Below are 23,951 nucleotides of genomic sequence, written 5' to 3'. Positions count from 1 at the left end.
TTGCACTCTTTATCATGCACAAATTGTTTGATAGTAGATGTACTGGCTAAGCACTTATGCATGTAGATGTAGTGGTTAAGCACTTATGCATGTTTTGGTGAATAATTGCTTGTTCAAAATTTGCGTCTTTAGTGTCCCCTTATGGTTGGTCTTCATAGCCTTGATGTTCCACATTTATGACTAGTTGACTCTTCTAAGTTTGGATAGCAGAGGATTTGACCCCTCACCATCCAAAATCGAAGGCATCCAAGCTTCAGAAAGTCAAGGATGCTGCAAGAATGACAAATGGGCTATTTATTGTGAAGGCAAGCCCTTGATATGCTTGGACTTCAAATCCAAATCGAAAGACCCTTAGTCTCCTAAGTGATGTGTGTAAGGAGGTTTTTTGGACAACTTAGTCCTTAACTGATGTGCCCAACGAGGTTTTCATTTTCTGCTTGGTGGTATAGTCCTGTAGGTCTTCTTTAGGCGTCTGGAGGATGTTAACATGGTATGATGATGATGATCTCTCGCTCTCTTTTGTCTTTGTTGCTTAGAGAAATGAAAAGCCAAAAGGTGGTGCAAATGAGTAGATGTGAAGACATGCTTTGAGGAGAGCTAGAGGGGCATATTTTGCAATGATGAAATTGAGAGCTAGAGGGGGCGTGTTTCAATTATGAAAAGAGAGGTGTAATGATGAAATTGAGAGCGATGGGGAGGGAATGCTATAGCATACATGCTAGCATAGAGAGGTGGAGAGGATCCAAGAGAAAGAGCCAAAGAGAGAGAGAGAGAGAGAGAGAGAGAGAGAGAGAGACATGTGTGGATGAAAGAGGGGAGTTGTAAAGCTGAGAAGAATGAAGAGATAGAGGTGTAAAACTAAAAAGGGTGAGCTGTTAAAAAAAGGGGAAATGACAATCCCCCTCAAAGCAACCGTGCACCAACGCGCACAAACGAGAAAGGGCGCCGGCGAGGGCCGTTCCCAAATAGTTCCGACGACAGGGAAAGGGCGCCGACGCGGCCGTTCACAAATCGCCGGTAAAATGATATAAGATTGGGGGAGCGGCGCCGCCCTTTCAACAAGTAGCCGTTGCCGGATGCGAAAGAACGACGGAGAATCTTGCGACCCCACGGCGTTTCTGTGGTGCAATACATTCCGTCTTCGTCGTCCCCGTCGAGGTCATCTTCTTCAATTGTGCTGTTTCTTCATGCTGCTGCCGCAGCAGCAGCTTGAGCTTGAGCTTGAGCTTGAGAGCTTCAAGCTGCTGCTGCTTGGTGGCTATGGTGTCCGTCGATTCTCCCTTCATCTCTTCTTCTTCTTCTTCTTCTTCTTCTTCTTCCCAGCAAGCTCCTCATCCTCCTCCCCCGGCTCCTCGTAAACCCCTCAGTCGTGATATCTCCTCCCGCTACAAATCCCCTGCTTCTTCCTCCCGTCGCTCCCCCTCCCCTTCCCCCCTCGATCGCCTCCTCCGTTCCCCCGATGCTTCCTCCTCCTCCTCCTCCTCCCCGCTCCCCCTCCGTTCCTCCTCCTCTGAACGCCGTCGCCCCCCCCACAATTCCCCCCTCCTTTCCTCCTCCTCCCCCGCATTGCCCCCCAAACGCTCCTCCTCCTCTCGCTCCGACCTCCTTTGGCCCTCCACTCGTAGCATGTACTCCTCCATGCAGTCCGATTCTTCCTCTCCCCGCTCCAACAGCCCCGCCCCCAGTCGGGGAAAATCCAGCACCAGCCTCTCCTCCGATCATACCTTGAAGCCCTCGGCCAATGTGGCTCACAGGCCCGCAGATCAACGCAAGCAGACTCCGGAGCGTAAAGGGACGCCGTTACGGCGTCCCGCGATGGAGCAAGCGGAGAATGCCAGACCCCCTGAGAACCGTCACCCGATGCCGGAGCAGCATCGATGGAATAATGTGAAGGGTTATGGAGGAGTGATGAGCAGGTCCGTAGATCTCACAGCGGACAGGGACAGACACAGCAGCAGAACTCCTTCTTTGTTGTTGCAAAGCAAGTTTGCTTCGAGTAATGCCAGGGCGCCTCGGCCGATGGCGAATTCTGGCCTTTTTTCTCAATCGATCAACGAAGGGGCTGCTTCTTCGGTTCTTCGCACCGCCGCTCGCAAGCTGAACCTAGAAAGCAGAGCTAAGGGCAGGGATTCTCCAATCACGTCCAGAAGAGCAACTCCTACTAGGGATGCGGTTCGAAACACGGCTTCACCTCAGAGTGAGCAGCCTGTGCGCGAATCGCAGGAGCAAGAAGCGGAGCTAGCAAGTGCTGCATTGGCCGATGCCGTCGCAGATGCCTTCAATTCGAGCTCGATGAGTAGGGGAAATCGGGCCAACGGAACTGCTGTGAAGACTACGCGAGGTGCGACTGTGCCTGCAAGGTTTTTGCTAGATTCTACAGGTAGGTCACGGACCCCTTCGGATGCCAGCAGATTGCGGCTCTCAATGCCGGAGTCTGAATACTCGATTGCAGCTGGTGGCCGGATAGTCAGTCGCCAGAGATTAATCCCATCATCAGAAACTAAAGCGTTTGCAACGCCTTCTCCATGGTCCGGATTGCCTCCCCATGTCGCCTCGGCGTTTAAATCTTCGCAGCCACCTCTCTCGCCTGTCAAAGTGCCTTCTACTTCTCCTTTGAGGAGATTGCCCAGTCCCATAAGATCTAGGGGGTCATCAACTTTGTCCTCGCCAGCGAGCAGTTTCTCAAGTAATCGTTCAGGTGGAGCTGCAGCCATGCTTAATTTTGGAGCGGAGGCTCGGAGAGGAAAGAAAACACTTACTCAAGTAGAAGAAGCGTACTTGCACCGCATACTTCACAACCGATTACTGCAGTGGCGTTTTGTCAATGCTCGAGCCGAGTTTGCAGCAGGGACACAGAGACAAGCAGGAGAGGTAAATTCAAAACACGGCTTTGATCGATCCACTGGTTGATGTATGGGTAAGGCAATTCTTTTGACTCTAGCACCCTCCCGTTAATGGAATTTTAGCTTGGTGAGCAAGGCAATTCTTTTGACTCTAGCACCCTCCCGTTAATGGAATTTTAGCTTGGTGAGCTAAGGGCCTGAAGGCTCACTGCCTTGGTCCATTGGTTGATGTATGGGTAAGGCAGCTCTTTTGACTCCAGCACACGCAAGTCCCACATGCCTGGTCTGTTAGGGCCATGGTATCTTCTGTGCCCTTAACATAATAGTAAAGGGAGCCCCCGCCCCCCCTCGCCTGTCAGCCTCCTCCCTGCTCCCTCTTTAAGCTTGACCTTTTCCTTTCGTTTCAATTTCCCTTTCGTCTCACACTAGGAACAGAAGCTTAGTCTTGTTTTCCTTTCTCCCTTCTGACATGTGGATCGCTCAGTGTTTTGGCCTTTAAACGGGTGACCTAAACTGGTATGTCAAGCTTATAATCATTATATTTAACTGCCAGCAACCGTCAACCTAGCCACATGTTCTCTTTGACCACCTGGATGATTCGGTCTTTTGCATGCTAAAACATTGCAATTAACTGGCAGGTTAAGCCTAGGAAACATTAAATTCAACTGCTAGCAAGTCACAATGTTGGTTTATCATAATGTATTTAAAGCTGCGACTTCAAAGGCACATCTTATGGGTCTGAATCCCTAAGGGACCTATGGGTATCTAGTGTGGTAGTGGCTGCTGAAGTGAAGACGACCTAATTTGAGACCAAGGCTGGTACACAACATGGGTGCCGAAATTTTAAAGCTCTCCAGGGCACTGATGTTGTGCAAGACTCCTGGAAGATTTTCCTGGCATACAGCTGGAGAAAAAAACCAGCAACTGGCCGGGTGTTTGCAGTTATTAACAAGTTGAGTCATCGGCTAAATAACTGCTTGGCCAGTCAATCTCTGTCCGTTTTCTTTGCCAGTAAATCTCTGTCCGTTTTCTTTTATGGTTGCTATCTTAGATCTACTGCTGCATGTAAAACACTGCAATCATTGCCTGCAGTGATGTCGATTGTTGCAGACCACTTGTGAAATTATGCCTTATTTAAACTAAATCTTTGCTCCATCACTTGTTTATAGTTCACCCCTATGAAACTCATTTCCCTCTGTCTGCTCTATTTTCTTTCAGAAATTGTTGTTTAGTGTATGGGCGAAGACGACAGAGCTACGAAAGTCAGTTACAACAAAAAGGATCAAGCTGCAGCAAGCTCGCCAGACACACAAGCTCAACTCTATTCTTAGAGGCCAAGTAATTTTTCTGGCCATTACATAATTATGTTTGTCCTTGATTGGATTTGTTACTGTTGTTCTTTTTTTAGGTCCAAAGAAGCAACTCTGTTTAATCCAATTTGCATGGATATCAGTCCTAAATGCCAAGCGCCCATGGAGGCAAAATACAATGTCCTGTCAATTTTCAGTTGAGAAGCGAATGTAAGAGTACTACAACTTTCAGTGCAGTCAATAGGTCTGCCCATTTGATGGATTGGGGGAATTTGGTTGTCACATTGGACACTTGCTATATTGACGATGCATGACACTGGAACCTCGCTGTCAGTGCCTTCCCGCTTGAGAGCTCTCCAAGCCTGTCCTGGCTATGTGCTTGTGGATCTAAGATCGCCTTTGGAATGCTTTTGTTCTAGATGTTTGCCTTTGGCTCTCCCTCTCCCAGCATGTGCAAGCTTCTCTGTCCCCCCCCACCCCCCGCCCCCCTCCCACACATTGTTACGCCCAAGTCAAGGTAACATGACCTCGGAAGGGTCAGTTGACATTTTCCTTTGAAGGATCAATGTTTGTATTATATTTGTTTGGGCTACATGTAAATGATAAAAAAGGAATAAAGGTCAAGGTCCTTGGTGAGGGTGACATGGCACTAGACTAGGTGGATCTAAGGCTAAGGGACCTAAATGCATGAAATGTGCCAAGGGGCAAATTGTTTTAATGATATCCCAAGAGAGGGGTAAATGATGCATTAAGGAAGGACCCTAAAATGAAGACATGTGGCATACTAGATCCTTCTAGGGAATTTTGGGGCTCGTTGGGAATAAGCAAGCTGAAGCTTTCACGCAATCTGATTGATTTTTTCTGAGAGCTTGCTACTACCGAGGTTGGCTGGGAGGAAAATGCAAGTGCTTGTGCCCGTGATTTGACATAACAAGTTAGGAATAAACAAGTTTTAGTGTTAGACACACCCCCCCCTGTATCTGTTTATGGAGCATGCCCCTCTCTCTCCCACATCCCCCTACCGTATCACATGTCCCTCCTTCGTTTATGGTTTTGACGCCACTTCATGTCTCTCCTTTTGTCACCTCTCTCTCTCACACACACACACACACACACACACACAAACACACTTTTTTATATATAGTGAAATCTTATATTTCTCTGTGGGAAACCTCAAAACGAGGTGAAAACCCACCAATAAGTACAAAGATAAAATTTACAAGCAAGCCTTAGAGAGAAAAACTCATGAGGCGACCGAGATAAAATTTACATATCAGTTGGAGGAGGATCTAACAAAACATCCTCCAGTTTCAGATTACTGACTTGCAAAAAGTGATGTGTAACGGAGTGACATCACCGTCAATAAAACAAAGCTGCTTTTTCCCCTTGTGATTCTTCTTAATATAAGCTGACAACCTGAATTTTTGAACCATAGGATCAAAAACCTGTCTCAACCAAGGATGAAAAGAGTCCAAAGTGAAAGTATTATCTGCAGTGTGAGCAGAAATAGACTTTAAATTTTCCTTTATTGGTATTTGAGCTGCATCCACAATCTCAGACATGGGAGTTGTATCTGATAAATCATGACACATCATGACAGCTTCACCCTGTGCATCAACCTTTGATGGAACATGTGCATCATCTTGAGTGATGCCCTCCCCATCAAGGGAATGGATCCTGAAGAGAAGAGGTCTGATCCTGCTCAACAGTAGGCTGATCCTGAACTTCTAAAACAGCACAGGGATTAACCTGAGGGCAAATGGATGTTGAAGCTTCTTCAACCTGTTTCCAAACCTTAATTGGTTTGGAAGATTGCTTGGCTACCTGTAGCCCAGAAGTTGCTGGAACTGCAGGAGGAGAAACTAAAAAATCTAGCTGCAGTTGAAGGGCAGTCCCTCGCAAAATGACCAAGTTGTCTGCATTTGTAACAAGCATTTGGAAAAGAAGCAAATTGTAGACGTATCTGAAAAGGCTGTGCCAAACCTAGATCTACATCTAAGAAAGCAGGAATATATCCCACATCTTACAAACCCGAACATCTCTTCAAGTGAGCAAAAAATCGCTTTAAGGAATAAAAAGCACACTACCAAGAAGGGCCGCCAGGGAGTGAATATGTGGAAGAAAAGGAACTGGCAAGTCCTTCAGAGAGACCCACACTGGGCAGTGACGGAGCAGAGACTATGCAGGATCAAAAAGAGGATCCCAGGGCATTACCATCGCAAAGTGTCCTGCACCACGAACTCCTCCCATGCCCACCAGTTGAAAAACTCTCTCTATATCTGTACAGTGAGCAAAGTAAAATCCTTTTCCCAAAAATATAAATGAAGTGATTTTACTAGCACCAACTACAGAAGAAGACCAAGCCTGCAGGGCTGCAACTGACATCACTTTGCCCATAAAATATAAACAAACCCCCAACTGCTGAGGCTGAGAGAGGCTGGAAAGAATATGTTGGGGGGATAGGGCACGAGAAAGAGAAGATCCCGAAGAAGGATTTAATTGAAAAAACTTTGCACATAAACGATCAAGGAGATCTTTATGAGAAGCCGAAGATGGAAAAGCCGAAAAATAGCACTTTGGAGATTTGTCAAGAGGGGCATAAGCTGGAGAGGATCCATGTCTTTTCCGATTGTGAAAACGAACAACCGATTCTAGAGTCGATGAAGAAGGGGCGGAGGCTATACTTGTGGAATTAAAAAGTACAGGCAGTGCTACAAAAAGGAAAGACGTAACAAGGACATGCTCGGAAGGAACAATTGAAGGGGCAGACGGCGTCGAATCTGGGAACGAGGTAATAGCCAACGGTAAGGGCTGCGGGATAGAACCAAACGAAGATGGAACTGAAGCAGATGAATGCGGAAGTGAAATGGACGACGAAGGCTTGACGTGAACAGATTGAGCGGCGTGAACAGCATGAACTGAAAGAGCAGTGTGAACAGATTGGGCGGATAAAGGTACGGCAGGAACATGCGGTATGGCGGGAGGTGGAGACGAGGGAGAGATGTTGAGCTCCATCACACACACCACACACACACACACACACACACGAGAGAGAGAGAGAGAGAGAGAGAGAGAGAGAGAGAGAGAGAGAGAGATGTTACTCCACCATAACCTAGCATTTAGTATTTTTCTGACTACGACATTGGTGGAGAAATGACCTCTTGCTACTCCTTGTGCTTTGTCCATCGTTATCTCCCTTCATCCGCAACCTTGGATCATGGGAGACACACATGCACACTGCGCTCATCACGTCGTTAGTGCTTCTCAAGGGAATCTTTTACAATTTCAACTGTTCATACTTGAAAAGTCAATGTAGTATTTCAGCTTTGAAATGTCCATATTTGTCTTCACAATACTTCTCTAGCATCAAGGTCGTAATCAACCACTCAATGCCAAATGTTATTCTTCCTGATTTTTCTTTATCTCAATTCACCTTGCAGTCGGCTTTCCTCTCGGATGAGCACCCATGAATTAGTTAGATTAAAACGCACATTGATTTTGAGCTACGGTTTGTCTACACTGTTCTTCTTACGCTTACAGCCATGTTGCATTTAAGCCTTTCCTTCAACCTAGGTACCTTCATCCCTGCTTCTTTTTTCAATCTTCTTCTTCTTGAATTTTCTTCACCTCAATTCACTTCGCCTTTATCCACTTTGCGGTTGGCTTTCCTCTAGGATGAGTACCCATTAGTTTTGAGCTAAGGTAAGATTACAAAATTTAAAAATCCATTGTCCTTTTGCTCTTGGCAAATTTATAAAGTGCATGTCTACTATGCATACTAATTATATTGAGTGTTACTATTAGGCATGCCCTTTTAATATCTACATAAATTCTTAGAATTAGGTAGCAGCATGACCTCAAAGCAAAAGTACATGCAAATTCTCATCTTGTCCTTGCTGCATTCTTACTTGCATTTATATTCTCTTATCTATAAGGAGTAAAATACTTTGATGACAGAAGTATTTTGTGATTTCAACAAGTTTTGAACTTTGAATGTTGTAATTTGGGCTTTGCCTTGATGAGCTTGATGGTTTTTAATCTTGATGTTTGTTTTGGGCATGTTCTTTTATTCTTGGCACATATGTGGGTTACGGTCTACATAAATTCTTAGAATTAGTAGCTGACCTCTACAAGCAAAAGTATGTGCAAATTCTCATTTTGTCCTTGCTGCAGATTCTTATTTGCATTTATGATCTCTGATCTATAATGAGTAAAATAGTTTGATGACATAAGTATTTGTGCTTTCAACGAGTTTGAACTTTGACTGTTGTAATTTGGGCTTCGCATGATGGACCTGATTGTTTTTAATCTTGTGGTTAAAAATTGCAATGGTTGTTTTTTTCCTACTTGGTTTAGTTGGGAGTGTTCCTTTACAGTCTTCAATGTTGATGAACTACAATAATTTTCAATTTAATTGGGATGTTCAGATATTAAAGCTGGATGATTGGTCAAGTCTCCATTCAGGTCATAGCCATGCTTTGTCTGGGGTTGTTGAAGCATTGGAAGCTGCTGTTCTAAGAGTACCTGTAAACGAAGGAGTAAGGGTATGCAGACATACAATTAACAAGTTCAAAATTCCATTGCCATGCCTTTTGTGACATCTTGCTTCAACGTTCATTCGACTTTGGTTACTTTTACCTTATAGATCTTTGTGTATTGATTGTTTTTTAATGTAGGCTGATACTCGGTCGGTGAAAGAGGCAATGACCTCTGCAGTTGATGTTGTTTCTGCGGTGCAAACTTCAGTCACTAGTTTATTGCCCAAGGTATTACTTAAATTGTCACTTGTTTAGTAGGCATGTCGATTATTTTAAGCCGGTTTTCGAGTACTTTTGCGTGTCCCGCATGACCATGGTGGTTTGGTATCTCCAACTTGAACTAAGTTCTAACAAGGGCAAACTTGCCCTGTTTTCCCTTTTTGACCAAGCAACAAATCTGAATTTGTAAGATTGGATACATTCTTGTCTTCCAAAGGTATATTTACCAAGCAAACTAGGTATCAAATGTTGGGAAGACAATTCATTTATATCATTTCGAATTATCTGTTTGTTAGACCTAAGACAAATTTGTTGATTAAATGAAGACGACAACACTTCACTGTGCACAATAATGGTCTTACAGCATCATGAATATCATGTAAAATCTATGTGTGCCCATGGGCATTTTGGTGATCTTGACCATCAGTTGGCTCATCCTCTGCATGAGTTAATGCATGTGAGACAATGAAGGATGTAAGACTATGCCCCCCAAACCTACTACATAAAATCTATGTGTGCCCATGGGCATTTTGGTGATCTTGACCATCAGTTGGCTCATCCTCTGCATGAGTTAATGCATGTGAGACAATGAAGGATGTAAGACTATGCCCCCCAAACCTACTACACGTAGAGACATTTGGGGGTAGAGCAAGACAGCATTGTGTGCCCTATGTGGAGACATTTGCAGTTAGTATGCCATGTCTATTGCATTAGGTGCAGCAGATGTGAAGTATCGTACCCCATTAGGTGGGTTGCACAGTCATCTTGATTGCCATTTGTCTATATTCGACACGAGGTAATGCATTAGGGGGACTGTCCCGGGACGCCCACAGCCAGCCTCATGTGCCCTCCTGGTAAACCTTCCACGTGTGGAGACATTTGCAAGTGCTGTGCACATGAGTCACCCACTTCAAGTGCATCACATGGGAGGCACCATAGACAGCCACAGTCATGTCCTCATTCTGCCAAGGGTGCAACATGTGGAGACCTTTGCTGTAGCAAAGGCTAGGAGGGGGCTTGACGAAGTCAAGACTGACGGCCCAATTGATAAAATTGGGTATGTTTTGGTGGAGTTATTTATATTCTTCAGTTGAAGCTTTGCTAGGGATGCCATCTTGTACATTGGGGTTAATCCCGTATACAATAGTATGTTTTGATAATCGCTGTAAAAATCTGATTGTGGAGGTGATTTTGGTACATGTGCCTTGATGCCAACAGTTATTTATTTCAGCTACAATCTGCAGATGTACGTATCATAGTCTGACCAGTTCTGATAAGTAGTTTGCTCAAGCTTATACAAGGGTTGTACCAAGTTTCATTTTAGCTAGCTCAGGGTTGACCTGATTTCCATGCAAAACCCCCTTTCTGCCTTATCAACATGATAACATCTAATTCTCTGAAATTTTGGATGCTACCTATCATGATCTCTTCTCACACTCCATGTAATGGGCAAGAAGACCTCTCTCTCTCTCTCTCTCTCTCTCTCTCTCTCTCTCTCTCTCTCTCACCTATTACTGACGGAGCAGAAGCGTGAACTCTAAATGAAAGGAACATGCAACACATGCGTTGAAGGTGAGACCGACCCCCCCCCACCCCCCCTCCCCCCCAACCACCACCACCCCCAAAGAGAGTATGTCTGTTTCAAGATCTTGCCTAAAGGATGAGTTACAACTGTTTGCTGAAAGGCTGAAATAATAGCTGTTTGTCAAAAGGCTGAAAGAATAACTATTGCTGAAGGATTGCTCTTTCCTCTAGCAGGAAGATGGAGAACGGCATTACTTACCTTTGCTCCATCTTCCCTGTGCTTGGGCCAGGCTGCCTAGGGCTGATTCCATGCTGTTGACTGAAGGTTTAATTGTTGTACAGGCTGATCCCAAATGAGGGGTTGGGGCCCAGCCTTTTATGGGTTTTGACCATGTTGGTCAAAATGTCCACGTTGACAAAAAAAGTCGTCGTGTTAACTTTTGACCAGAAAGGTCACCTCTGCGTTTTCGACCTGCTTTGTCATCCTGCTAACTTCTGTATTGCTTGGCTGCTGCTGTACCTGCTGTACTTGTGGGCACTGTCCAGTGCTGCCAGCACAAGCAGCCATGCCATGGGTTGTGAAAGCCCATGACACTCCATGGAATCATATTCATGCTTTTAGTTGGAATTGATTGAATCTAGGAGCCGAAATGGCAAAAAGGGCCAGAAATTGAGGGTTATTTCTTGGACTGTTTCCCATGTGCAGCCCATCGCATTCTACTATTGTGAGTCCAGCCCATGACTCATTGTTTCCCAAACAAGTACATCTTGTTTATTGTTTTGCATTTGTCCTAGAATTCATTGATCGGATTGTCTAGCTGAACCTCTTGCTATGCTATTCTTCAATGAACTATGAGTCAAGATTGCCTTTGTTTCATTTGTAGGTAATATTTCCATGGTCGGCAAGGGTGTCATCTTGCAATGCAAGAACATCAATTTGTTCTACTGGATGCATGCGGGGGTGGAGGAACCAAGAACCGGTTGATACAATCAATCCAGAGCAAAGCACGATAAAGTGTAGAGGACAACTATGTAGATAGACCACCTACTTAACCCCAATAAACCAAAACCACCCCCGTCGAAAGAAAGAAACAGGCTACCAACACGGTTCAGGGGCTCACTACTTTCAAGAACCGGTTGATACAATCAATCCAGAACAAAGCACGATAAAGTGCAGAGGACGACTATGTAGATAGACCACCTACTTAACCCCAATAAACCAAAACCACCCTCGTCGAAAGAAAGAAACAGGCTACCAACATGGTTCAGGGGCTCACTACTTCCAAGAAAACGTCATCACGTAGTGTCATAGATTCAGGATACCTGTGTTGTAGAAGAGAGCTGGGATTGAGAGGCTAGAGAGGATCAGGGTCGCATTGCTCGGGTAGGAATGTAACTATGTCCTGAAATAGGCCAAAGAAGAGCAAGAGCAAAAAGAGAAGGAGGAATCTGATTGAGCATTGCTCCTATCACTGATTGAGAATCTTATTTTGCGTCCTTGCATGCATCTTTCAGGTAAGGTTGTAAGTTAGTGGTACATGTGATGTGTATTCTTGAATGTGTCTTTCAAGTGAAGTTGTCACTTGGTGGCACAATTGGTGGCACAAGTGCATGCATCTTTTAGGTGAAGCCTGTTGGAAAGGTCACCTCCCCATCTGTAAGCCCCCAAATGAGGAGAGTGTGGGGGAGGGAGACCTAGGGCAGAAGATGCCCAGAGAAGAGAGGGGGGGGGGCTGCCACATGGGCAGCACCTCACAAGAAGGCTGCAAAGGACGGAATTTGTGGAAGGAGCAGAAGGCAGGGACAGCAAGCCCTAGATCTGACCTGGCAGGGCGCGATGACGTCAGCAGCAGTATGGTTCAGTACAGCGCTGCACACGTGGCTGGAGAAGAGCCTGGCAGAGGGCAGAACCAGCAGCAGCAGGGTGAACAGGCGCTGACATGGCTGGGGCCTGGGGGAGCAGCAAATGGGGCTGACAGTGGGCAGTGGCATGCCTTATATAGGTTGGGTCCTTGCCTAGATTGGAGGGCCAAAAGCCCTAGAAGTGTGGGCCAAAGGGCCCTAGTTTTGGAGCCCTTAAAGGGCTGGTTTTGGGGCAGACTGGTCGGTCCAAACAGACCAGCCAGTCGGCCCATTTAGGGCTGGCTGGTTGGTTACTTCAAGGGGCCCTTGGGGCCTATAAAAACAGAGGCCACAGGCCTCATTTCATTATCCAGCAGCCAGCAGTTCCAGGGCAGAAAGGAGCAGCAGGAAGCCTACACTCTGGGCCTATCTACAGGAGGTGAGAGAGTGCAACAGGTGCTGCAGACTTAGCTCTAGGGAGAGGCTGGACCTTGGCTGTCTTCTAGGGCAGCAAGGTGCTGAGATCATCATACCTTCTGGAGCAGGTTGGAGCAGTGGAACATGGACCTGTGTGCTGCAGAAAAAGCTTGGCAGGGGCTGCCCACCTAGGCTGATTCACAGGCAGTAAGGTGGAGAAGAACACACTGGACGGAAAGTCTACTTACGCTTGAGGTGGAGTACGCGGGCTCGAGTCTAGAGATAGCCGGTGGATAGGAGAAGGACCTTGTGGTTAGATCAGAGGACCACACCATTGGTGGGACTCTGGATCTATCTCTTTTGTATTGTGTCCATAGTTTTCGACGGAAATATATAAGTTTTGGTGTCTTCTATATCTGGCTGGTTCATTGTCTATTGATGAGTCTGCACATTAAGTAAAGAAGTTTGCGATTCCACATCCCACACGCACACTGTGTGAGCTCCTGGGCATTACTATAAGTCTTCCGCTGTGTGTACCCTCTGTTGGGTAATTTCTAACAAAGCCGTCATTGGGTCACACAAGTGGTGGGCAGGTTTGCAGATAAGCCAATTACAAGTGGGAGTAGTTTCTTAGTGACTTCTCGACCCTGTTTCTACTATCACTTTACTTGGACCTTATGGAGACCTAGCTCTTTGAATTGTCTCAAGGCCTAGTAAGACGGTCAACAATCATGCCACAATTGATTCACATAGGTGGCCATGCAGCTACAGAAGGAGAAGCATGAGTTATGATGAAATTGAACAAACACTTTGTGGTATTCAGTTTCAGGCCAACAGATTATGACATTTCTTAGGAGCTTGCTCATAATTTTGAGCTCATGAGGAAGGGCTAGGTCTGCGATCGTTAAGGAAAAATGATGAATTGCCAGATGCAAAGACATGTGCCTAGCACAACAAAGAAAACTGTTTTTTCTATTGTCATGTGCAAGGCCTCAAGAAGTAGGACGTGAAGATGGAGCTGGAGAAGTCGTCAGCCTGTGCAGGTACGGATTCCGTACAGTCGTATGGACTGTACGGACGACGGCGAGCAGAGTACGGACGACGGCGCAAAGTACGGACGTACGGACGACGGCGAGCAGAGTACGGATAGCAGGAACGGATGCTAGATCTGTCGTGACAGCAGATTTACGCAGATCTGGCGCTATAGCAGAGAGTTGCGCAGATCTGGCGCTCAGATCTGTGGCTGATCTGCACAGATCTGAAGCGCAGATCTGGCGCAGAGATTTGGAGCGCAATGGCGGGACAGAACGAGGTCAGATCCTCGGAGAAGGGGCGGCCAGCAGAAGCGTAGAAGAGGGTGGTGCAGAGGTAGAGGTGCCACGAGAGGCTGAAGAGAGAGATGCCGGAGGGAGAGGTAAACTGAAAGGAGAAGACGAAGCTATGGCTGCAGCAGAGTGAGAGGAGAGGAGAGGGGATCTACATGCTCTGATACCATGTTGGAATATGGAAGAAAGAACTAGAACTAGAACTAGAACTAGAAAGGAAATGACAAGACTGAAAGACAAGAAATACCTTGAGAAGAGTGTAGACAAGACACAAGCTAGACTGATTCATTACAATGATGTGACCCATTGAATATATGGGCCAAAGTACAAGACATAAAGCAAGAGTGCTTATGGGATAATTGTAGAAGTGCCACATGGCACACACTCAAGACATAAAGACTAGACTTAGACTTAGACTTAGATTTAGACAAATGTAGACTAGGAAATAGTACACTTAGTGTGCACTTATCTCCAACAAATGCATGGTTCTTGATGACATTTTGATCTTCTCCAAGGTCCCCCTTAGCATGCTTATCATTTGAGACAAGTCTTATAGCTTTTGAAGAATAATAATCAATTGCACAGTAATGCTAAGAAGTCTAGTTTCTTTATGCAATAGGTGCAAATTTTGGATCGGCCCTTCCAGTTGTCCTTTGTGTCCACCTCCCCTAATGTGCATAGTTTGCATTTCCTCTTCTCTCTAGCATGACCTCAAAAAGCAAAAGTACATGCAAATTGTGGCACACACTCAAGACATAAAGACTAGACTTAGACTTAGACTTAGATTTAGACAAATGTAGACTAGGAAATAGTACACTTAGTGTGCACTTATCTCCAACAAATGCATGGTTCTTGATGACATTTTGATCTTCTCCAAGGTCCCCCTTAGCATGCTTATCATTTGAGACAAGTCTTATAGCTTTTGAAGAATAATAATCAATTGCACAGTAATGCTAAGAAGTCTAGTTTCTTTATGCAATAGGTGCAAATTTTGGATCGGCCCTTCCAGTTGTCCTTTGTGTCCACCTCCCCTAATGTGCATAGTTTGCATTTCCTCTTCTCTCTAGCATGACCTCAAAAAGCAAAAGTACATGCAAATTCTCATCTTGTCCTTGCGCACTCTTACTTGCATTTATATTCTCTTATCTATAAGGAGTAAAATACTTTGATGACATAAGTATTTTGTGATTTCAACAAGTTTTGAACTTTGAATGTTGTAATTTGGGCTTTGCCTTGATGAGCTTGATGGTTTGTAATCTTGATGTTTGTTTTGGGCATGTTCTTTTATTCTTAGCACGTATGTGATGCCATGGTGATGTGTTGGCTAGCAAACGCTTTGTGGTATTCAGTTTCAGGCCAACAGATTGCGACATTGCTTAGGAGCTTGCTCATAATTTTGAGCTCATGAGTAAGGGCTAGGTCTGCAATCGTCAAGGAAAAATGATGAATTGCCAGATGCAAAGACATGTGCCTAGCACAACAAAGAAAACTGTTTTTTCTATTGACCCATGTAGTTTCTACTACCCTTTCTTTGAGCGACCGAATTCTTCGAGTTGTCCATTACGCCAATTGATTCACATAGGTGGTCTCTTCAGCCTTGGTGTAGATTTCCACGAAATCAAGGCAAAGTACGAGTTTATAGGCATGTCCCTTGGTTTAACTGAAGGGGGGCCAACAACAGTCAAAGAATGATGTTGCAAGTCTTCATGAACCTCACTAGCAAATGCATGGTTCTTGATGACATTTTGATCTTCTCCAAGGTCCCCCTTAGCATGCTTATCATTTGAGACAAGTCTTATAGCTTTTGAAGAACAATAATCAATTGCACAGTAATGCTAAGAAGTCTAGTTTCTTTATGCAATAGGTGCAAATTTTGGATCGGCCCTTCCAGTTGTCCTTTGTGTCCACCTTCTCTAATGTGCATAGTTTGCATTTCTTCTTCTCTCTATTGCCCTCCTTGCCTCAACTCTCAACTGATGGGATGATATCTACGACTGCTTTCCTATGACAATCGTGAAAGCATGTGAGACACCTTTATTCTCCAAGTATCTTTGTCGGACAATCACTCCATCCCATGACATTGTCAAAAAGTGAGAGAGATGGGGAACTCCTACCCACCACCCAACAAAAAAGAGGTCCATGTCATATGGAGCTGGAGTAGATTCAACTGTATGATACGATTGATCTCATCTTGTTATATGTAGGAAGATGATACGTATCTCTACACTACATTGTAAAGGCAAAGTCAGTCTATCGTGATACCTTGGCTAGAGAACCATTGGGATACACATGCATAGGAAACTGTACTGACTCCTCTGCTTGCTAGTCTCATAGATGACTCCAAAGCTAGTCTCAATAGTCTCTAGCTCTATAAAATATAGTCCATACTTGGTCCAAATAAGTCACTGCTTGAAAGATGGCCTCTGATGGCATTCGAATCACCTTGGATCCCATAATCACCTACAGACTCTCAAATCTTCTCCAATTAATTATTAAATGATCACTTCCCTCGAAAGGTGCTTTATACATGGGCGTTAGTTTAGGGTTGTACAATCTCCACTTACTCTACTCCCCTCGGCATGTGATGAAACTAACTCTGTGCAAGGCTCCCTTGTCATGTGCATTTGTGCCTTGCTAGAAGCCCTAGAGTAGACAACAGATGCAAGTGTTAGAAATATAAAAGTTCGCAGAAAACAAAGGAGGTCAAAAATTGGAGAGCTGACCTTTTGAGTTACCGTTGACTTTTGACTTTTTAGTCAAAATTGACTATTGGATGACCTCGTTAATGGTCGGTTAACCAACCGACCAGGGTCGGCTAGTTCTACCCTAAAAACATATAAAAAGGAGGGGCTTCCTATTTATCTGGACATCATGATTCACTCTTCCTCTGAATTTGGTCCAGTAGTCCATCAGGAACAGGTGCCTCTACTGCAGTGACATGACCCTGCAGGATCTAACCTATCACTAACCTGGGAACTCGTCCTTAATCCAACCAAAATCATGCGTAGGTTCCTCAATCCTCCCGACCACCTTCGAGCATGTGGGCTACAGCTTGACTCATCCCTAGGGCCGTATCTAACCCAGGCGTCCCATACCACTTGAGCCCGTCCAGAGACCTTCAATACACCACTTATGATCCGCCATGTAGATGGCCTAAGTCTTCGAGGGTCCAAGCCCGTTGCTATCCCTTGACCCACATTAGCCTGCTATCCAATCCTAGGTACACAATGCACATGACATACTCCTCTTCCTCTAAGAACTCACTCTTGAATTCACCAAAAAGCTCAAAAACTCTCTATGAACATGGTAAAATCTTGGTACCTAAGGGTCAATGAGTTTGTCAACCCCAAGTTTGTAAATCCCAATCTTGAATGCACATGGACATGGTAAAATCTTGGTACCTAAGGGTCAATGAGTTTGTCAACCCCAAGTATTGAATTTCGCATTGGTATACGTGGAAAACTATTTATCATGTTGAATATCCTTGAATCCAAAATCTAAGGTTGACGTCAAGGAAATCATTGTTCTAGCAACCCAATCAATTGAACCCTGCGAGGTCAATTTTTGGGTTGCAGTGTCTGTCAACTCTAATTCGCGAATTACTTGGTATTCATACATGAAGTCCAGCAACTGAATACCCTTGTAATTCCAATTCTTGGGTTGAATACATGACAGGCTTTCCATCGCAAGACTATTAGGTATCCATCTTTCCAACTATCTTGCTTCAAAAGAAGCATTCTCTCCATCCATGAAAAATAATATGTGTCCAATCTCGAACACCCAGAGACAACAATCAGGAAAAACTAGTAGACCGTTTGCTCTTTACTCCTGATGGAAGAATTTTCATGTAACTATCATTGGGAAAAATCTTGACCAAAGACATGGTCCCATGATCCATCCTCTAGGTTCCCATACTTGAGGATAATCAATAGAACCTGGTGGCTATATTCAGTCAATTGTACAATATAGTCAACTATCGTAGGAATAACAGCCTATGTGATCCAAAGATTACGGAAATATGCAATCCGAAATCTCTCAAAACAAGATCCACTATTGGACATCTTGTAGAAAACTTCTGCACAGTAAAATTGCTCCTATCTATGGATCTTCCGGTACTTAGGATCTATAATCTTGGAACGCCGTGTTCCAATCAAGGCACTGATAGACCATCATCATAATAGATGTGGTAAGCCCCCCTGAGATTGTGTCTAACTATGGAGCTTTAGGGTTGAACCCAATGATACACGGCTTCTCTCAGGGTAAAGAATCTTAGTTAGTCCTAATAACCTTGCCGCTAATTCAATTCATCCTACTTGTGCTTCACCCTAGAGGCTTTTGGGTATTGCTTCACCACATCAGAGAATCTTAGATGTTACATACCTTAGTGTCCCATACCACCAAGGTATACTGTAAGTGAAAATCTTAGTGGACAATAAGAGTGAAGCAGGTTAGCCAATCCCTCTTCAACTCAACCCCATCCCAGATTGAGTCAGGTTGGCAAATCCGTTCTCAGTCCTTATCCTAATGTGATTATTGCATCCCTTGTGTCACCATAGCCATACCAATAGGTTTGGGAAAAAACAAGCAAGTACTATCCCTTGAAGACTCCTGAATCCTGTCTAACCATGACCTCGGTCTAAAAAGTGAGAATCTGAATGATCTCCCCTCTTGACATGAGTCAAAGAAGGAACACAAAACAAGACTCCTCCTAGTTCAATCAATGAGAAGCTTCATATGCCCATAGGGTAATGCGAAGAAAGATCATGGCTCACAATCACATTAAGATCAAATTCCAAATAGAAACCAAATAGGAATCTATCCACCAGGATTCTAGGAAGGGATTTTCATTGCCTTTGTTAATTCCAGTTTCATATGTAACAAATACTCAGACATCATCAATGTACCATATATCAATGTACCAGGATTTCAGGAAGGGATATTCAATTACCTTTCTTAATTCAGGTTTCATATGTAACAAATACTCAGACATCATCAATGTACCATATATCTAAAAAAATTCAAGATATATGAAAGAAAGTACATGTTATATAATTTGGAAAAACTATCAAATTATAAATGCCAACTTAGTTACGAATCGAAAACCAAACCAAACCAATCAAAATCTGTTCAGTTTTCAGTCCTTCGGTTTCATATGTAAAAATACTCAGACATCATCAATGTACAATATATCAAAAAAAATTCAAGATATATGAACGAAAGTACATGTTATATAATTTGAAAAAACTATCAAATTATAAATGCCAACTTAGTTACGAATTGAAAACCAAACCAATCAAAATCCGTTCAATTTTCAGCCCTTCGAGCAGATCAGCATGGATTTTCTCACAAGCCTTCCTCCCAATATTTCCAAGAACACCATGTGTTTGACCATTGTGGATAGGTTTAGTAAAATTTTCGCGCCCATCCCATGCAAAGGTACCATTGACACACGACACATCACGCTGTCATCCGATGGTATTCAATGCGCAGTATGCCATATGCCATTGTGTGCCAGTTTTGGAGGGCTCTCTTCAACAGCTGTTGGCACAAGCTTACTTTTTCAAGCAGCTTCCACATTCAGTTCGATGCCATACATAAATTTATAATTGGTTGGCCTTCGATGTTCTGAAGCACATTCACAGACCCTATGGGAGCGGTTTCTTCCATTGGTTTAGGGAATCCTGAACGATGCCGAGGCAGATTTTGGCAAAAGGTTGAAGTCCCTTCTCACCGTGACTTTTGAGAAGGTGTATGAAGCCGATCGCATCAGCGAGCCGTATGAGCAGACCATGGACTCCGTCAAACACAGCATTGCAATGGCACAAGGGTGACAGGGCCCTATCAGACGTAAGCCAACAAACACAGGTGTGATGTGGGCTACAAAGAGGGGCATAAGGTTTATCTTCGGATCATGGCCTTTGGACTTCTGAAGAAGATTCATAGACCCTATGGGAGCAGTTTCTTCCAGTGGTTTAGGAGATCCTGAATGACGCCGAGGTAGATTTTGGCAAAAGGTTCAACTCCCTTCTCACTTGGACTTTTGAGGGGTATGAAGCCGATTGCATCAGCGAGTAGAATGAGCAGACCATGGACTCCATCAAAGAAAGCATTGCGGCACAAGAGTCCTATCAGACGCAAGCCCACAGACACAGGCCTGATGTGGGCGACAAAGAGGGGTAGTGGATTTACCTTCGGATCATGAAGAAGCGAATCAAGTAGCTTTGGAAGAAGTGCCTGAAAGTCTCACATCAAAGTTTTGGACCTTATCGAATTGTTAAAGTCATCAAGTATGTCTCCATAAAGTGGCGTTACCTATGACATGGACCATGCACCCAGTCTAACATGTGACGTGGCTCAAGCCAGCCATATGTGGGCTTGGCATTGACAGTGGTCCCAGATGTGGGGCAGCACGAGATTGTCGACGAAGCAGAGGTGGTCAGGCCAGTGCAGATTTTGCTTCATCGATTCAAGAAGGGTATGGGTATCCGTAAGTGCTTGTACGTAGTTAAGTTCAAGAATAGAAGCTCCCGCAAGGCACCCTGGGTTGAAGAGGATTTCTTTGTGGATTATTCTCACCTCCTTTCAGCATATAAGCAGGTTTTTCATCTACCCTAGTTCTAATTTCAGTAGAAGGGGATGTCATGGGCCTTTGCAGCCCATGGCATATCTACCTTGCTATAAGCCCCACAACAGACAACAGATGCAGGAGCTACAGAAGTCAGCAGAGTACAAAGCAGGTCAAAAAATGCAGAGTTGACTTTTTTAGTCAACGTTTATGTTTGACTTTCCAGTCAATGCTGACTTCTGACAGATCTCTTCAACGGTCGGCGTTGATCAGCTGACTAGGTCGGGGAATTCTACCCCAAAGACATATAAAAGGAGGGGTTTCCTAGTCGTTTGGGCATCAGTCTTTCTCCAGATTTGGTGCAGAACTACATTAGCCACAGGCGCCTCCAATGCAGCCTGGGCTTCTGATTCAGCAGTGCACAGTGAGCAGATCAGCAGTGCCATCTTGCATCTACAAGGAGGAGGAACAATCATCAAGAGTTGTCATTCCAGCCTATGGCAAAGTATTCTTTCAGCCTTTTGGCTAGATATAACTACAGAAATACTCTGTTTGGAAGGGGGGGCTATTGGAGGCTGTCTCCACCAGGGGGGAGCAGCAAATGGCAGCTAGTAGGGCATGCAAGGGGCTCACAGTACCAAGTGGCATGACAGAACTAGTGCGTGGAGTGTAAGCAGACAACAGAAAGAGATTTGAGTTTGAAAGTTGTTGTTCTGCAGATAAGGCCGAAAGGGAAGGAGTCAGTGAGTACCTGCAGTTAGGCAACTACAAGAAGAGGGCTTGGGCTGTCAGGGCTATTTTTCACAGGGCGGGGCTGCAGAGTAAGCCTAGGCAGCAACAAGGGCTGTCAGGGAGGGCAGATAGAAGCCAGTTATGCCTTTGACATGAATGCGTGCACATCTCCATAAAGGTAGGTAAGTTGTCTTGCACAAGACTGGCTGGGAATGAGTGTCTTGCAAGTCTATTTTGACGGTGCCTATGGAGATTTTTAAACCCCTCTGTCATCGTATGATGAAACTAGAGGCAAATACCAAAGCCTAACTACCCTATTCTTATTAACCAATGCATTTCACATGCCAGAAGGTAGTTTCCTTTCCAGAATGCGTCTTAAGACTCGGTATTACCCCCCTCTTCAGGTTGAACTTCGTATCCTTCGTGAGTGTTACCAAAGATGTACGACTGTCTGTCATGGGTCTGCGTATGTATTATATATTGGTGATGTAAAGAGCAGACACAATAATGATCACCCATTTCCACTGCCAGATTTTCCAAACATGTGTGTATATCAGAGTTTAATACAAATTCAAAAATAGCTTGGCATTTTATGGTACAGCTATTTTCTGACTAGACAAAAAGTGTTGAATAGCTTTATGTAAAGCCAAACTTTACTGTGTACTAATTATGATGCTACATCGCTCATCTCAGCTGGATAAAACAAATAAGCTTGTGTCTGAGCTTGCTCAAGTAGCTGCTCAAGAGAGGACCTTATTGGAAGAATGTGGGGATCTGCTTCTGATTGCTTCAACGCTTGAGGTATGTTCTGTTGTTATCATTTCAGTCCATCTTTAGCTGCAAGGGAAATATATAGGGCTTTACTCCTGCATAACATGCATGTGCCCCCACGTATTTTGAAAGCAGGTTGAAGAATGCAGCTTGAGAACACATCTTGTGCAGTTTGAACAGGATCGAGCGCGTGTTTTAGGGCAGTTACTGACTTGCAGTGGTACTGATTCTGGCTCTGTACCTGTAAGTGTCCCATGAATCGTGAATTCTTTGAAGATACAAGGCTTGAAGTGAGCATCACATGTATGGTTTTGATTGGTCCTGGAAGAAAAATTTAGCAAAAGCAAATAAGCTTCGCCAGGGGTGCTGCCGCCTTACAGCTCGATTTGTTGATCGCATTGAGGTGATGTATGATAGTATTGCAGATGGTCTTCAGCAAGTCTGGATTTTGTCTGCCTTCACAGTTTCCTTGTCGATAAACATACACTACCCCTTCCAAGGGGCGTTATTGAAATGTCATAAACATCCCATACGCAAAGTACTCCAATAAATTGTACACAAAAAACAGTAGTTCATGTTGCTTACTGTCTGCTGTTGTGAATGATTATGTATCGGCTTTGCCTAAGCTCAAATTTTTTAGAGCTTTTGCAGTGACACTGCCAAATTAAATACGGCTCCCTTTACCTCCAAAGAGTATTTGAACCAAACCTGTTTATGCTATTATTCCCCTGTAAAAGGTCTTATTTCTTGAATTTCAACCTAGCTTTGGCTTGGCATCAGGACTTTCAAAGAGGATAAATAACCTAAGCAGGAGCTCCTAGGCACCATCTGCTGCTGTATATTAGGTGGCAATTGGTGCTTTTAAAGGCATAATGCCAGCTTAGTATCCTCTCCTCTTTCAGTTAAACCTCGTATGAAATGTTTTTTTTGGGGTGGGATGATTACATAAAGATAAGGGATTTTACATAAGCAGCAAGGGTTGTGAAAAGCCCTAATAGAGAGAGAGAGAGAGAGAGAGAGAGAGAGAGAGAGAGAGAGAGAGCCCTAATGGTGAGAGAGATGTGAGACTGTGCTTTTAAAGGCATAATGCCAGCTTAATATCCTCTCCTCTTTCAGTTAAACCTCGTATGAAATGTTTTTTTTGGGGTGGGATTACATAAAGAGAAGGGATTACATAAGCAGCAAGGGTTGTGAAAAGCCCTAATGGAGAGAGAGAGAGAGAGAGAGAGAGAGAGAGAGAGAGAGGCCATTTTGAAACCATTTAAAAATAGTACAGCCAACAAAGAATTTTAAAAATAGAAAAAAATTGTGAAAATTCACAGCAATTGAGTACATCACCAATCACATTCGATATGATCGCCTCATTGTAAAATCTAAAAAAGGTAATAATTAACCAATTACAATTCATACTTTAAAAAAAAAGGTGTTGGTTTTTTGGTAGCATTAAGAGATTATTGACGGTAGATGTGACGAAACGCAAGTGGTCCATAAGAGCCTTGCAACTATCAAGCAATATGGTATGTCGTTAGAGGTACGATTGTAAGACGTACCACATTATATGCATCGTAGTGGCCATGCCCGGGTAGTAAATGAAGTGACAATAGCAAGCATGATAGAGGCCATGTAGGAATTGATTTGACAAGCATGGTAGAGGCCATGGCCTTTTTTTAAACACCTTGCATGAACTCCAATGCTTTGTTTCATTGTTTGGACTAAATTGAGCATGAAAATATTCATCCTTGCATCCTTGCCGACATTCTAAACCCCTAGAGTGAATGTGGAGGACCACTCATGGAGGAACTTCTTATGTTTCTTGTAATGAGCAACATCAAATGCTAAAGAAACAAATAATATTATTTTTCGCC

General features: G+C 44.1%; 1 protein-coding gene across 1 annotated transcript; it reads left to right on the top strand.

The window, feature by feature from the left end:
* The first annotated feature begins 1,079 nt into the window (after positions 1-1,079).
* On the top strand, positions 1,080-22,809 carry LOC147881114 (uncharacterized). The gene is made up of 6 exons (XM_087369798.1): positions 1,080-2,871; positions 4,062-4,181; positions 8,581-8,697; positions 8,830-8,919; positions 22,009-22,116; positions 22,222-22,809. Exons 1-6 carry the CDS (start codon positions 1,261-1,263, stop codon positions 22,342-22,344), a joined length of 2,169 nt encoding a protein of 722 aa, XP_087225924.1. The 5' UTR covers positions 1,080-1,260; the 3' UTR covers positions 22,345-22,809.
* The last annotated feature ends 1,142 nt before the right edge of the window (positions 22,810-23,951 follow it).

Source organism: Dipteris shenzhenensis, chromosome 31 (genome assembly GCF_047967505.1).
Source record: "Dipteris shenzhenensis isolate YYH24624 ecotype China chromosome 31, Dip_SZ_1.0, whole genome shotgun sequence".
Lineage (NCBI taxonomy): Eukaryota > Viridiplantae > Streptophyta > Polypodiopsida > Gleicheniales > Dipteridaceae > Dipteris > Dipteris shenzhenensis.
The sequence above is the reverse complement of the archived record's forward strand: the minus strand, read 5'-3'. Positions and strand labels throughout refer to the sequence as shown.